The 16,901-nt window shown below is 40.1% G+C and overlaps 1 protein-coding gene across 1 annotated transcript; it reads left to right on the top strand.

The window, feature by feature from the left end:
• The first annotated feature begins 226 nt into the window (after positions 1 to 226).
• On the top strand, positions 227 to 16,507 carry mslna (mesothelin a). The gene is made up of 50 exons (XM_041864481.1): positions 227 to 277; positions 373 to 504; positions 1,125 to 1,324; positions 1,406 to 1,509; positions 1,642 to 1,754; positions 1,879 to 2,094; positions 2,366 to 2,440; positions 2,557 to 2,819; positions 2,952 to 3,048; positions 3,890 to 4,036; positions 4,140 to 4,345; positions 4,493 to 4,596; positions 4,716 to 4,831; positions 4,971 to 5,138; positions 5,234 to 5,246; positions 5,563 to 5,591; positions 5,740 to 5,764; positions 5,845 to 5,872; positions 6,013 to 6,100; positions 6,249 to 6,395; positions 6,705 to 6,916; positions 7,007 to 7,131; positions 7,277 to 7,395; positions 7,494 to 7,649; positions 7,749 to 7,957; positions 8,112 to 8,197; positions 8,672 to 8,799; positions 8,899 to 9,024; positions 9,176 to 9,366; positions 9,487 to 9,581; positions 9,839 to 9,972; positions 10,067 to 10,191; positions 10,388 to 10,505; positions 10,680 to 10,892; positions 11,037 to 11,207; positions 11,442 to 11,597; positions 11,729 to 11,778; positions 11,959 to 12,091; positions 12,378 to 12,460; positions 12,623 to 12,752; positions 12,839 to 13,029; positions 13,160 to 13,250; positions 13,691 to 13,814; positions 13,921 to 14,114; positions 14,227 to 14,382; positions 14,521 to 14,654; positions 15,092 to 15,243; positions 15,392 to 15,486; positions 15,589 to 15,835; positions 16,095 to 16,507. Exons 1-50 carry the CDS (start codon positions 245 to 247, stop codon positions 16,166 to 16,168), a joined length of 6,522 nt encoding a protein of 2,173 aa, XP_041720415.1. The 5' UTR covers positions 227 to 244; the 3' UTR covers positions 16,169 to 16,507.
• The last annotated feature ends 394 nt before the right edge of the window (positions 16,508 to 16,901 follow it).

The raw sequence follows: 16,901 nt of genomic DNA, 5'->3' as shown, positions 1-16,901 counted from the left end.
ACTGTGATGCAGTGCCTTAGACCACTGCGCCACTCAGGTTTCAAGCAATGCTGATATCACGATCTCTTTTTTTTAGTGTATTACATTGTGCGATGGGGGAAATAGGTAAGTTAAATAAAATTGGGTATGTTTCTTGTTTCATTGCCACTGTGGTCATGTAAAACTGATTAGACAGGGGGCTAAGAGATTGACTTAACTTGTGATCTATGTAATCACTAGCACCCATGGAAACTCCACCGATGGAATGTGTAACAGGACTGAGGGTGCATGTGCTCCTGTGAGTTTCCCCCCCTACAAGTTACACAAATACCTCACAGAAAATTCCTTAACAAGAGATTCATATTTTTATCTCTATATCACTATATTTTTTAGTTTTCAAATGCGACATTTGACAGCTTCCTAAGCTGTGCTGGGCTGAGGAGGATCAACGACACACAGGAGCACATCGACAGGCTCAAAGGAGTTATGGAAGAGGCCTTTCAATTCTACTCAGACTCCTTCATGGTACAGTACAACAAGAGAGACACATTTGATCAACAGTTTCAGGGGAAAATTGACAAAATGCCATGAATTCTTACACAGGGACACTCAAAGTCAAACTTAAATGAATCATAGTTTTTGTCAGCACGCTGGAGATGTTCCAACCAACTCAATGCACCATAGTGCACATCTGTCAGAAGCCCCCGGGGCAGTCCCAGCAGTTATCTTATATACGGCTATACACAGACAAGTTATATTTGCATGATTTAGCATAATTAATTAATCATTACCGTTTTGTTTCATCCATGTGACCGACCAATACTGGTTCATAACATGTGACAGACCAATACCTCACAAGGCTTCTTCTCTCTAAGCGGAGACCTTGAAACTGAGATATCTTTCTCCTCACGTTCTCAAAACAAGGTCTGGGCATACTGCCAAATTGCAGATACTGATACGTGAGGATTCGTCCGATCAGTCACTTACATGAACACAGAAATGTGTTATTAGAACAGCACATGAATAGAATATAGAAATGTATAGAATAGGAAAGCACCAACATTAACATTTCCATCACATATTATAACAGCATGAAGTGGACTTTTATGTGCTTTATGCTGACATCACTGTTATTTCCCATACAGAGGTTGAGCAGGGATCTGCAGCCCATCCTGGAGCTGATCAATGGGCTCAGCTTCAACACCTCAAAGCCCAGGTTCCACGACGTCAATTTCACCAGAGTGTGGTTCCAGCTCAAGCTCAGGCCACGCCTGGCCTCTGTCTCAGAAAGCCTCCTCTCCTGTCTCAGCACAAGCGACCTCACCTGCCAGACCTACCAGGCTCTGTGAGTTTCACATTTTCCCAAGTGATTTTTTGTGTGTTTCCAATACTTGTGTTTCCAATAATTTGTTGTGATAATTTTTAGTGTACATGAATTGGATATGAATATCCTGAGTATGGACCCTCAACGCCAAAGGATGGTCTACACGTCCTTCATGCGCAGGTTTCTAGAGAGAAATGATACAGCAGGTAGCCTATTTATTTCATTATTGATGGATATTGTCACTCAGTATATTGGAATTGTTGGCATTTTGTACTTAGCTGGTGAATGCGGTAATCTGTAGGATGTGATTTAAGAGTTCTGTTTGTGTTCTAAAAAAGGATGCCTCATCCATGGGAACAGCAGTGAGCAGTGGCTGATGCAGAACTTCAGATCCTTCTCTACCTTGGTTGACTATGAAGACTTCTTTGCACTGAACATGAATTTCAGTGGTGTAAGTATAGAACTTTATAGGGGCTCTTAATAAAGCAGGGACTGTAATGTCAGGAAGATACAGGATGTCATTAAGATGTTATAGGATGGTACAGGAATCAAGATTAAAGTTCTCTCTCCCACAGCTATCAGTCCTGGCACTGCTGAGCCCGGAACAGAAGGCTGAGTTGGTTCTTCACCCCGGAAATGGAGGCCTGGTCAATGGCACCATCAGCCTGGTCTTCCAGAGTCTGCTTGGACCTCTAATGAACAATTATCACCTGAATCAGTCAATGTACAATTCAACCATGATGTCCAACATGACTGCAGGCAATGCCACAGGACCACATGAACTTGATAGAGTGGGTTATGTGTTTCTTTCTTTCTTTTTTATTTATTTGGATCTCCATTAGCTTTTGCAGAAGCATCAGCTACTCTTCCTGGGGTCCACACAAAAAAACACAAAACATGACAAGTAACAAAACACTGATAGACAAGAACAGTCAAACAAATTTCAAATACAAGGATATACAAACAATACAACGAAAATATGTTGAAAAGGCTGTTTCTTTTGCTGCCATCAACTCCATGTACAGTATGAACCAACTAATGATTACAAATCTATGGTTGCAGACTCTAAACAACTTCCTGTCATTCCTGAGGCCCTTGGGTAGTTTCATCAAGACCTTGGTGGGCAGCATTCGAGCGGTATGTGTTGTCTTTTACAATCTCACAAGTATGAACAAATGATTTCCTTTCCCTAGTGTTGAATGTAAGTCCAATCTGAAACTATGTACTATGCACTATGTACTGTCTCCCCACAGAGAAATGTGAGCTCGGAGAGACGGCATGTTCTGGCCCAGGCAGTAGTGAACTGGATCCTGGCAGAGCTAGCTGGACACTTCTCCCCCAACTTCACACTGACGAATGAGACAGTCCCCAGCCAGACTCCCTCTCTCAGTAACTTCAGCATCACCAGCCTTGAGGACTGGTTCCAGCATGTGGTCCTCCCTGCCCTGAGACGCTTCCAGCCCAACAACCAGACTCAGATCCCACACGACCTTACTGCTGTCTTCGACCATGTCTTGTGAGTTAAATACATATGTTATGTTATTAGCCTTATGTACTTAGTAGACTTTGTCTAGTTGATTCCGATCATTTGAATATGACCATTAGTAGTATTTCGCACTAAATATTATGCCTCTATATTATTTTTCAGCTTATTAAATCCTCCAATGGGTTCTAATTCTTCAATGTATTCAATGGTTGGTGCCATGGATGTCTGTCACATTGGCAACAATGATGATATGTGCTCGGTGAGTTTTATCTGTCACTATGTTCACCTTGGTTAAGCCCTCCAAATTATCTCTCATTCAATAGGGGATCACTATCTAGAGGATGCTTTGTGATTCTTAGCCAAAGTATTTCAACAATCTAGACTGTTCCAACAAAAACATTTCAAGCCAATACATTGACGTCAAGTAGGCCACTCCTAGTTGATAGGCATCATTTTTCCTAATGCTACTATTATGGGTGTTTGTTCTTTCATTGTTTCTTATTATCTTAAAGGTAGACTCGGCGATATGACGTAGGTGCCCAAATTAAACAGCATAAACTCTTAGAACCTAAAAGGGTTCTTCTGCTGTCCCCATAGGAGAACCCTTTGAATAACCCTTTTTGGTTCAGGTAGAATGCTTTTGGTTCCATGTAGAACCCTTTTGGGTTCAATGTAGAACCCTTTTCACAGAACCCAAAATACTTCTACCTGGAACCAAAAAGGGTTCTACCTGGAACCAAAAATAGCTATCCTATGGGGACAGCCGAAGAACCCTTTTGGAACCCTTTTTTCTAAGAGTGTAGTGGGTCAATTTCCGCAACAACTAAGAGTGTTGAAGCGCAAAGCTCAACTCCCCCACTGTTTTGGTCCCGTACCTACGGGGCTCTAACAGCGTGAAGCAAACCCATGTACATGCACAGATACTGTATGTGACTGTGTGGGAGCAAAGTCTTGCATCTCGCTCATCATCTGCAGTGCTGCTCGTGGCAATTGCTGAGTCTACCTTTAACTTAACATTTTTCTTGCACTGGGGACTTCCAATTCCAAAATCCTTTTAAATCTTTATTGACTTCATGATGATACGTCTTCCCCTGTCACAGGTATCCCATGCAGCAGAAAACCTGGCTGTGGTCCTGAGATGTGTGCCCCATTCTAACCTGAGCCTCACTGGAGAAAATCTGAAACTATTGGTCACAGAGCTATCCAAGACACTGGATAACTCATTGACAGGACCACACCAAATTATGGTAAGAATACTTTCTTTTCAATCATCAGAGATTCAATTAAAGTCAAGACAAATGTCATAACACTGTGGAATGTGACTCATATTGTGAAATCCTTCCCTTTTAGAATGGCAGTTTGGGTTTGTGGCCAAACCTCACAGACTTGTTTGGCCAGCTTCCGACAGACAGCTTCAGTGCTGAGAACCTTGGTGATGAGAACTTCATCCGCTTCTGGTTCCTGATCAGACTGCGGCCCCTCCTACCTTCAGTGTCAGAGGAGTACCTATCCTGCCTCAGCACTAGAGACTTCAGCTGTCAAGCCTACCAAGCCCTGTATGTACAACACAAAGACAATTACAAATACATTTTTCAGTTCATCAACATATTTGTTTCATAATCTTCTTCAATATAAATGTTACATATCCTATTGATAATACCAAAAGTGTGTATTCTGAATCCTGATTTTCTCATTACTTACAGTGTCATGGGACTGAGTGATCACATCTCATCAATGGATGAGATGAGACAGAAACTGGTCTACACATGCTTCATTCACCCATTCCTCTCAAAACACAGACATTCAGGTATTTATTTTGATATGGCGATTTGTTTCATTTAGGACTGATTTTGTGTGTCTTTTTTCAAATAATGTATTGAACTGAGTGAACAAGCTAATACGATACATTGCATACTTTTCTTTCAGATATGATGGGATGTCCTTCAAATGGGAGTTTGGATTCAATTAAGAGATATTTTGGGAGATTTTCAATTTTCCCACCTCTACAGCACTTCTTTGATTTGCACAGAAACTTTTCTGCAGTAAGCATTTACATGACATTCTACCAACTCAGAATATTTCTATAACTGGATGTCTTTAAGGGATCAGGCTACGTGATTATGTCTTTGTAGCACAATATTCATCAGTGTGACAATGATGTGTGTCTCATCTGTCTTTCAGCTGGATGCCCTGCCAGCTCTCTCTCCAAAGCAGATAGCAGAACTGCTGCTGATGCCCCACACTCCACCTCCACAGAGAGATGACATTATTAACAGAGTCTTTAACCACCTCCACAACGACACCAGACTCAGAGACTTCCTCCATGACCTGCAGATGCTAATAAGAGGGGTACTGTCGCTACCTTAAGCACACTTCAAATTATATATTTGTTGGGCATATTGAAGTTTTGCTAAACTCCTTTTGATTTTTTTTCTCTCTCACAGGCTAACCTTGAGTGTGAGTCTTTCAGAAGCATGTAAGTATCAGGAATGTTTTTGAAAAAAAAGAACACCCACACTGTACAACTTTGTATGTTAGCAGAGTTAATTACATCAGTTTTTATTTCTCATCAAAGATTAAACAGGCTGGACAGGGCTGCTGCATCTGCCCCATCTGATTTGGTATCAGTCATCAGAGACATACAGGACTCCATAATGGATGCTGCTCCTCCGGGTGAGTCAGGATTTAGATATGATTATGTGATTGTGAGCTGTGACTCAATGTAGTATTTTTCCATGTCCTGACATCTGTTGTTGGTTTTGTCTTACATCAGGTTGCAACGTCGTTCCCTTTAAGTTTGGGGTGAGAAAAATCTCAACGACATCATTATATTATCATTATGTTTCAATAAAATAATTTTTATTCTTCAACAATACATGTACTATGGTCCGAATTAAATATACTGAATTGAATTCCATGAGATTGACATTATGCCTGTTCTTTCCACCAGTGCTCTGTGACCCCCCCAGTCAATGGTGAGGCAGTGTTTTGAACACCATATCAGATTTTTGAACTCAGAACTTTGATAGTAATTAATATTCATCTCCTCTTGCAGAGAGCCACATCTGTGCTGGAGTGAATACGTGAGTGCTACCCCTTACCCTATACAACAGTCATAACAAATTTAAAGACACAGCACATCTTTATAATAGTCTATAGTACATTAAATAAATTATGTTTATTCATGTATGTCTTGTTTCTGATATGATTTCCCTTCTCACAGCACTGATGTGGAACACTGCATGGCTGGCACGAATATGACCCATATGCTCTGCAACTTTACCATCCAACATTATGCTTGCCTACCTCAGGTTTGACACTCTGCATTGTGTGTATTTATGAAACCCACATTCTACATGTAACATGTTTGATTTGATTGATTACATTTTTGAGGTGGTGGATGAATTGATTTCCAAAAATAAATGTCTTAATGTATGTGTTTTCTTTGTGCCCTCTCAGCGTACCCAGCTAAAACCAGAGCAACTCTCTGAGATCCTGCAATGCAAACTGTCAGGCAACATGACCTATCCCAAAGAAATGTGGAAGTTGTTCTTCACCAAAAATTCTGCATTTCTTGACGAGGCTCTTCACAGGTTTTCAAACACGGTAAAAAAAAATCCAGAAGAAAGGAGGACCAAGGCACTCTTCATATAATTAATTAAAATGCCTTTACTTGTATCCATGTTCAATGGAAACAAAGTTTTAAAACTCTGACGCATTTCGGCTGCATGGCCTTCGTCAGGGAGTACAAGGATATGATAATACAATGTCCTCTTTTGAACAGCTTCTTTTGAAACATATTCTTTAAGAGTTTCTTGAATTTGTCTTTGTAAAGTAAAGTCAGAAGATTGTGGGTAAAAGTCTTTATCCAAGAGAACATCTTCTGAGTTGTCTTTGTGTTGTCTTTGTGTTCAGTCTTACCAGCCCAGCGGCCCATCCATCTCTCTGGTGCTAGATGTACTTGGGGAGGTAGTAGTTGACCAGTTTAGTCAGCATGACCTGAGAAGTCCAAACCACACCCGCAAGTGGTTCCTGGGGAATCTCCAACCCTTCCTCCCACAAGCCTCCGGAGAGTTCCTGTCCTGTCTCAGCACCAAGAACTTCACCTGTGGGACCTACCAGATTTTGTATGTGAAAACATCAATTTTATTTCAGTGTGGTTGACTATTTGCCCTCACTTGATCTAGTACTTCAATGTGGTGTCTTTGCCTTCGCAGAGTGGAAGCTCTAGGTCATCAACCAGCTAACCCTAAACCAGCTAACTCAGCTATGGACAGACAAAGACAGCTTTTGATCTACACTGAATTCATTGAGCCCTTCTTGAAGCGCAATGACACTGAAGGTATATTTAAATAATTCTGCAACGTCAATGATACCTGTAAATGTAATTTTACTAAGCATGGTGAAGACAAAGGAATTGTAATCAGTTAGGATAGAAAGACGGCTATTTTTCTCCAGTCTTTGAAAATATTTTTTTATTATTTCAGACCCCAACTGTGTCAACAACTCAACCAACAGCACTGACTGGCTTAAAAAGTACTTTGGGCCGTTTGTTGGTTTTGCCCCCCTAGAAGAACTCAAACGACTGCATGGAAACTTCTCAGTGGTTGGTACTAGTTCATGATTTTGACCTTTTGAACTTACTGATTCATCCAAGAGCCATTTGTAACCAGTCTGAATCCGTGTTCTTATTTCACTGTGTAGGTGGATGTCCTGCCTATGCTGAGCCCCAGGCAGCTGGCGGAGGTGGCCTCCACCCCTGGTCAGCTTAGAAACCCTGGAGATGTCGACATCATACTGATCCATGTGCTTACAAGAGATCTGGGCGAGTTCTTTGACATCGTTTCTCCAGCTGTTGAGGTATGGATGAGTGATGTCCATGGTCAATTCTTATACCACTGCCTTATTTCCTATATACCATTGCTTAGTACAATCTTCTCATGTGCTTCTGTCCTTCAGGGTCTTCACCTTCCGGTGGATGTGCGCCAGGTGCTGCTCCAGCAGGTGTTTAACAATGCCAACCTATCAGATCCCTCCATCAAAGACCCTGAGGTGCTGGTGTGGTTGGGTCAGAGACTCCGCCCCCTGTTACCCAACTTGACAGAGGAGCATGTGGCCCCCCTCTTCAACATCGTCAGACACAGAGACTGCAACACCAGCCAAGAACCGTAAGATCAGCACAGTGTATTATAGAAACACTAATAATTTCCAATAATGTGATGCATGTTTGCAACTGACCTTCGTGTACAGTACATTACTGCTCTTAGTTGTTCTTGATAATGCATATCAATGGGTGCTCTTTCTGGTTTCTGTCATCTACAGAGTGAAGTTGCTAAACTCGATCCTACCATCGCTGTCCAATGGCACACAGGCTGCTGTCCAGCATCAAATCATCATGTCTCTCAGAGGTATTCACCTAGTCATTATCTCATAGGTTAACCTGTAGAATTGTCTTGTCATACCATTAACTGACCTACAGTATTTAAATGTTTTATGTCATAATATCATGCAAAACTCATCATATCGGCTGTATTTCTGCCTGCTTGAATGGCAATAGCTCAGATACACATGAAAACATGAAATAACCCCAGGAATCAATAGACAATGCTCAGAGATGCACAAATATTATATAACATTCAAAATGGGTGAATCTTTCCAGACAGCTAGGTGAGACAACAACATATTACAATCGTAGCAAGTACATTTTCCCTCAACAAAGTACTAGTTACCAGTAACAGTAATAGCTTCTCATGATCCTTCTCTATAATTCTCCCTAAATACATGATAATATACAATAATGTGTTTTATATACCATGGTCTGAGGGCCGCAGTTTTGGACCAAATGAGGGATGAGATAATTTACAGTATTTCATTGTCCGCAGAATCAACTCCACTACGTTGCTATAGGAACAACAGCTTCTTCGTGTTCCTGAGACAATCCTTCCTCAACTTTCCATTCCCAAAGTTGACCAACTTCCTCTCCCTTATTCCACCACAGCGGGAATCTGAGGTACAGTACATTTAACGTGTTTCAGCTACACTTCAACTTTTGGAAAGTGTGTTCTGGCCTAGAAAGTCACTGTGTATCATATGCTATCTGTGTTTCCAGCTGCTCAACACCATGCATCCCTCAGAGCTCGGTACCTTCCTCAGGAAGCCAGAGGTGGTGGACAACAAGACTAAGCTCTGCACAATCTTCCGAAACTACAAAAAAACTCCTGAGTTCTTGGAAACCGTAAGGACACACACTGCTGATTGTGGTCACCATTTTCAAGCACTCACTCCCTCTCTCTGAGTATCCCTTTCTTAGGATTTACCGAAAGAAAAACCTCTGTTAAATGATGCGTTCTCTTAATCATTTGACTTTGATCATTATCTGTCTGTAGGAGACTCTTCCAGATGATGTGAAGCGTCCAGTCCTGCCCTGCGTCTGGCCTTTGGCTCTGACCACTGATGACAAGGCTGAGGTTGACCGCTGGTTTGACAACAGGCTGAGGAACTACCTGAAGTTCCTCAACAGAGACCTGCTCCAGTCCTCTGACACACTCAACGCCTCCTGCTTACCCTTCAGGAGACTGTAAGCTACCACACTGGAAATACATTACATTTGCTGATGCTATTACACAGAAATATCTACATCATTTAATGTGAATAAAAGGAAGAAAAGTTTGATGACTGTCTGCTGTGGTTTTGACAGTGTATCTGTACTGGGAAGCAACCTTACTTTCAACAGCTCAGCCATAACTCAAGATGATGCGTACAACACCATAAAGACCTACCTCAACACAGGAAGTGAGTGTTTTAGTACTGACTACTGATTACTCCAGTTTACATTATACATATATTTATATTGTACTTTACAAATTGCATGAATGGATATTTTTCAACATAAAGGCTGTTACCAAAGAATATTCATAAATTCTGCTTCATGACAGATATTCCTCAAGGATGTATGCCATTTTAATAAAAATGATTTGGTGTAACTTGTGCTAAAATGATTTCTCACATCAAATACATTAAACACATATTTATTGATTTGTGACTTGTAGGTTCAGCAGCACCCAAGTGTTATAGTCCCACTGACCCAAAGCTCAACTCCACCGCCTGGTTCCTTAACTACATTGGTGTGTTCATCACCTTTGTGACCATTGAAGACTTCAACACGTTTGGCTCAGAGTCAACGGTAAGCCTATGCACCTGCCTGTTTTGATGAAGGGACATCATACATTACCAAAAATACATAACCAAAGGTTTGTCTTTTTGTTTGGTTTTTACAGCTACAACTATTTGCCGTGAACCCTGTCAACATTGAGTTGTTCAATTTCGCTGGAGCTCCTCAAAATCTGACTAAACGCTATACTGAGCTTATCTTCCTGCAGAACTCCAACTTCCTCCCACTGCAGTGAGTTTGGAACAGTAGCCACTAAAATCATTGGTTTTATGTTACTAACTTACTTTATTTATTGCGTTTATGTCAAGGGTATGATAACAGACATCAGTCTACATTGAATCTGAGTGACGCTATGGGGAAATTCTAATCCAAGAAAGTGTTACTCAGTGTTTTATTTCATATTTTTGTTTTATTCCCATATCTTTAGGCTTCCACCACACTTACAATGTTATGTCCCAGCTTCCGCTTACTCTAAGCTCAATGAGTCAGAGAGTGTGGTTGTCTTGGGCAACCTGAACCAATCCTGTAATAACGTGGACTCAGAGGTGAGCACCATCGTGATCTGTCTCCATTTTTGTTTCATCTTAACCTTAGACCTGTGTTTTGAACACAAGTAAATTAAATGTTACAGTATGAGCCATTATTTCCATGTTATCACAATCCATTGATTGGTTAAGTGATACTGTTACCTAATCTTTGCTGATGTCATTTCCTTCCAGATTTATTCCGCACTGGCATCGAATATCCAAATTGTCAGTCTGGGATCAATCACGGCCCTGGGCCCGCAGGTCACAAGTCTGACCACTGGCCAGATCACTACAGCCCCGCCCAGTGTGATTTTACAATCCTTGAGTACTCTGAGCAGTATTTCTGGATGGAACTTGGGACAGTCCTTGTCCATCATACAGATTCTCATCACCCAAAACTTCCAGGTGATTCACTTCTTAATAGGTTTATTGCTGGTGGCGTATTGGTTGTGAGCATCATTCACAACCATGATTCCTGCTTTAAACCATTCCAGCCTTTCTACCTCCACTCTAGAGGATATTTAATAATTCAATGTTCTCTTTCTTCAGATAAACAATCCCAACATTCTAATAAACCTGGGCTCTTTAGTGGGAGGTATTCCTACCCAAACACTCACCGCAATACCCGCGAAGCAGGTTCTAACAACATCCGCCAACCCAACATTTGTTACCAACATGCTGACTGCTCCAAAAATTGTGCAACAGATCTATGTTAATAAGGTATGTACTTGGCTAGCTAACAGTAGCTAGACTAACTGATGTGAAGTAGGCGTTATAAATTTCCCACCCAATATTTTTCAGTATGAGTATAATAGTGTATCTAATGTAATGATAATAGCTTTTTATAGGTTCTACATGCCTCATTGAAATGTGTTATGAAAAAATCAAGGGTAATCAATCATAATAACAGTATTCATTTAGAAATGTTGACATGTTTTTGTATTACTTATTCAGATCATCTCAGTTGACACGGCACCAACGCAACTGATAGTCAATGTCCCAGATGAAATGGCAACCGAAATTCCCAGGAATCTACTGAATTTCCCAACAACTGGAAATCAAACACTCATTGCTCTGAACATCAACAAGAAAAAATGGAAACCTCAGCAGGTATTGAGGGGTTTGTAGTATTCAAAAGCTGTGTAGACCTTCAACATTTACACAATTATACAATGGTGAACATGTGTATTATACGTCTATAAATGTGTCTACACATCTGTTTCTCTCTGTTTCATTTATAGGCAGTGCTGTTCTTTGATACAGTAGCAAATGGATTGGATGAGCCTGATGAGTAAGTGTAACAGTGTTTAGAGAATGTCGGTCCTGACCAATAGCTGAGCAGAAATCATACAAATGTAGCATTTTCCCATGGGGATACATTTTTATTATGTACTTGAACAAAAAGTGGTTTGATGACATTTATAGTTAATGTATTAACTCTAATGAATGTACTCCATTGATTTCTTTATAGCCTTTCTGAGTATGTTCTTCAAGGATTCACTTGCTCTCGTGTCCAGACTTTCGCCAAAACAAAAATTAAACGTTTCATCAGAGCTTGCAGACGTAGGGTCGGTCGAAGAAAGGTGGTTCTCAAGGAGACACAGGTGAATATTAAAAATAAAAACTTTCTCTACATCAACTAAAGGGCCCTACTCAATCAAAACCGGTAGCCAGGCCTCCAGATTACATTGTTAATGTGCCTGTATGAATTATAATGCAAATGTTTTTTATTTATTTTTCATGGCTACATGAATCCAAGCATGTATTCTCTCAGCACAAGAATGACAGTAGTTACTGGAAACCCAGTAACAAGTTTTGATTGAATATGTTTCTCTGTTTTCAAGGAGCTTATTTTACTGACATATGAGAAAGTGACATTTTGTTTTACAGCTAACTTGCATGTGGAACAACGTCAAAGATGAAAGTCCTCAAGATTTTGTCAACTATCCATCAGATATGTTGCTGTATTACAGGTAAGTTGGTCATGTCACTGACATTGTAAAATACATTGTAAATGAGGGTAACTAATGTTAGTTTAACTAATTACTGTTAGTTTATTACGCTGACATAACCAAATGAAAATGCTATATAAATGAAGCATAAAGACAATGTAAACTGTTTGTATTTTTCTCCAGCTACACCAACATACAACAGACCAACTGCAGATCCTACTTCACTGAAACAGGAAGAGCAGACTTCTCCGTCCTGTCCAGCACGTTGGATGGAAGAAAGGTTGAGCTACTGAACAATGCCAAAAAGTGCCTGGTAAGTTATGTATTCAAAACGAAAGACACAAGTATATGACTGAATGTTTAAAAGCAGTGATTATGACGACATTTGATTTATTCCAGAACATCCAAGGGACACAGCTCAGTCGAGATCATGTCGAGGTCCTGGGCAACATGGCCTGTACTCTGGATGAGAACTACATTCAGAACTCTGACTTTTACATCCTGGAGAAACTAAAGAACTGCAATGACTTCTCAGATAAGCAGATTACAGCTATGGAGAATGTTATCTGCAGTGGCAAGACCACATATGGGTATGTCACATTGTTGCTATCGGAGCTGTGCTGATTTGTGTTCATGTAGATACGCATGAATTGAAAAATGAATGCATTTTTGTCGATTGATTTTGTCTTAATCAGTCTGCCTTTATTCTTATCTGTTCAGAAACCCAAGTACATGGAATGTGGCCACTCTAGAGCAGCTTGACATTCTTCCATTGTACTTAAGAGAAAACTTCTGGAGACACATCAGCACGGTATACTATACATGACAATTGCATAGCACTTTGACATTATTTTCAAATCAAATCAAATTGTATTGGTCACATACACATATTTAGCAGCTGTTATTGCGGGTGTAGCGAAATGCTTGTGTTTCTAGCTCTAACAGTGCAGTAGTATCTAACAATTCACAACAATACACACAAATCTAAAAGTAAAAGAATGGAATTAAGAAATATATAAATATTAGGACGAGCAATGTCGGAGTGGCATTGTCTAAAATACATTAGAATAGAATACAGTATATACATCTGAGATGAGTAAAGCAGTATGTAAACATTATTATTTTGTATTACTCCTATCTTTTGAATGACCTCACATAATTTGAGATTGTTACCCATCTCAATTTGAAAAGCTCTCATTTACCTTTTATGCATTTCTTATTTCTTAATGTGTTCTCTTTTGACTGACACAGCTAAATAAAAGAATGTTCCTGAAGAAATTCATGAAAAGACTGCGTACAAACAAGACAGAGAAGAGGAAACTGAACAAGCTGTTTAAAGCATGCACCATGTCTTTGCGATCCAAACGAAGCACTGGTAGGTTTAAATAATATCAGGTCAATATAGCTGTTCTGTGGTTTAATAGTGGAGGCTCCTCTATGACATGAATGATCACATTTATTTTCAATACTTGTCTTTTTAGTAAATGCATGTCCAGACTCCCTTGGCAACATTACTCAAGTGACCATAAGTGATGACGCGTTCCCCTTTGGGTATGAGACCACCACGTTCAACCACTGTCTGAGCACCCAAGTAGTAATGGACAATCTGGCCAGCCTGACTGAGAAGATAGATGATGATGGCATGCAACAGGTCATTTTGGAGAAGCTACACCAGGTATAAAACTTTACTGACACAAAACAGGAAATCACAACAGATTTCAAACTCACAGTCTGCCAAGAGGTGGTCATTCGGTAACAGCTCTTTATGGTGTGGTCTTGTCCACCAGGCGTACCCCGAAGGTCTCTCAGACCAGCAGGTTCAGGTGCTTGGGTCGGTGTCTCGTGTGGCATCCATAGAGCAGATCAACAAGTGGAACATCACTACAGTGGACACACTGGCAGCACTGATGGACAATGACAATGGAGAATGGGACTCCGGCAAAGTAGGGTTATTTAACTTTACACCAACAACGTCTTTAAATGGTGTTTAAAAAAAACATGATAAACATTTTGCTTCTAAAAGATGTGTATGAGTGGCTTTTCGATTTAAATGTATCTTTCTTCTTCCTTTTCAATTTCAGGCCAAAGTTATTGTCACCAAGTTCTTAAGTGCTGGCAATTCGCTTGGTGCCTCTAAACTGAATTCAATTGGAGGGCTTAACCTATGTGCACTGGACCCCAGTGTGTTGCAAGGCATCAGAAATGACAGTCTCAGGTAAGATCATCTACAGATCTTGCTGTGTAAGAGAGACACCTTGTGGTCGAGTCATGCAAGTCACTCCACTTCACATTTATCTTGTGCTCTGGCAGTGTTTGACCTCGACAGAGGATCCAGGCCTAAACGCTCCTTAACCCTCCCGTTGTCCTAGGGTCAAAATGACCCGCCACTGTGTTAAACCAACTTTATTAAATTTTTATATTTTTGGGATCATTTGTGAGAAGGAGGCAGTGAGACTTTAAAGAAAGTATCACTGCCTCCTTCTCACAAATGATCCAAAAAATATAAAAATTAAATAAAGTTGGTTCAACACAGTGGCGGGTCATTTTGACCCTAGGACAACGGGAGGGTTAATTATGTTGGATCATTTTCATATGCTTTTCTTTTTGCATGTTCATAGTTTGTGTTTTTCTTGTGCCTTTTGAACACAACAGAGATGCAGATGCTCTGGAAATCACTAACTGTTCCTCAGCGCATAAGAAGGCATTATTTGCAGTAGCTGAGATCGCCTTCCCTATCAACTTCGTCCAAACCCGCGCCACTGCAGATCAGCTAACATCCTACCAGCTCATTCAGCCATACCTGGGTAAGGGTTCCCTTTTCTGGATACATACAGAAAAGCGATTATTTCTAGGATATCCTGTAATAAAAGTTATTGCAAATATTTAGTTCGCTCGGTGGTGACATTAAAGAACCCCTATGCCATTCTCACCATGTTCGTTGCCCTTCTTTAGGAGGTGCCAGTACCAGCTACATCCGTAGTCTGTCTGGGCTCAATGTTAGCATGGATATCTCCACTTTTGTTGGTTTGGATTCAACTGTCGTCCAGGTATGTGCTCATTCCCATACCATTAATCAATGACCTGTGATGGCAGTGACTCAATTCATTGGCATCTTATCATTTTTTCTGTAATTCTCGGCCTCTAAATAGGATCTTAATGTGAGTGAAGTGTCTGGACTCCTCGGCTCCAACCTAAATGACATGAAAACCTTTGAGAATAACACTGTAGTGAAGAACTGGGTCTCAAAGCAGTTACAGTCTGAGCTTGACAAGCTGGGTATCGGTCTGACCGGAGGAAGGGTGGTACCAACGAATGGAACAGATTCAAACACCACCCCCATCACACCAGCAGTGACGATGACAACTACTGCCACCACCATCATCAAAACAACTTCCGGTAAGGTGTCAAACGTTGCATTAATGGTTAGCATGCTTCGCCCGTGCTAAATCCATTTAAAAATGTGATTCCCTTAGAAAGTGTTGAAATAATTTGGTTTGCAAAGAGGGGAAATTAGTTATCTGCTCTGTAATGTACCGTAAACATAATTGTACTTATAATGTATAGGAATGTATTTGGGAACATATAGTAACAGTAATGACAGAAGACATGCAAATCTTAACCTTGTTTTTCTGTTCTCTCTCTCGATGTCTTTTAGGCCAGAGCAGAGGCACATATCCAGCTCCTCTGCTTTTCCTGTTTGGTATCTTGTTCATTGCAGTGCAAATGTAGATTCTAACATTGCAATAGAAGCATTATAATTTAGACCAGGTTACATAATTATCATATCACGGTCATAATATTAAATCTATTTTTGGAATCTATTTTTAAAGAAGACATTAAAGCTGACATTATCTTTGACAGCCAAATGAGTGCAATATGCAATAAATATGCCATATAATATGCAATGTTTTATCAACTCCATTGCTCCAATTGTATTTTCTATTGGTTAATCATTAATATTCATATCACTACTGTAGGTTATTTATCAACTATTTAATCTTTTTTTTTTATAATGATTTTTGTTTATTTCATTTTGTATATTGGGGATGGGAAAGAAATACAAATTAATATGAGGGTGTTCTGTTGTTTGTTTTACTAAGAAGAGCCTCTGGTTGGAAAAAAAATAGCCACATTTCACTTTAACTTGCCAGAAATGCTTTTCTCAAAGAAAGAGAGAAATGTGTGACTATTCAATTCAAATGAAAAAGTGTCTAATTTGATTTTCTAGTTTTATATTTGCTCATCAATGTCATTATTATTTACGGACCATGGTTTTATTTTGTTCATTTGATGGTTCAAAATAGTGATAGGCCTAAGAAACTGCATGGGTCAATCAGGATCAAAGAAATCAAATGGGTTCGACAAAGCTTGTGTTCTCTATGCCCATCATCACACAAGTGAAAATACCAGAGAAAAAGAGGAGCGGCTCAACTCGGCGGAAACTCTTTCTCTCTCTAGCAGG

The sequence above is a fragment of the Coregonus clupeaformis genome, chromosome 7, assembly GCF_020615455.1.
Source record: "Coregonus clupeaformis isolate EN_2021a chromosome 7, ASM2061545v1, whole genome shotgun sequence".
NCBI lineage: Eukaryota > Metazoa > Chordata > Actinopteri > Salmoniformes > Salmonidae > Coregonus > Coregonus clupeaformis.
This window is presented reverse-complemented; position numbering and strand designations above follow the sequence as displayed.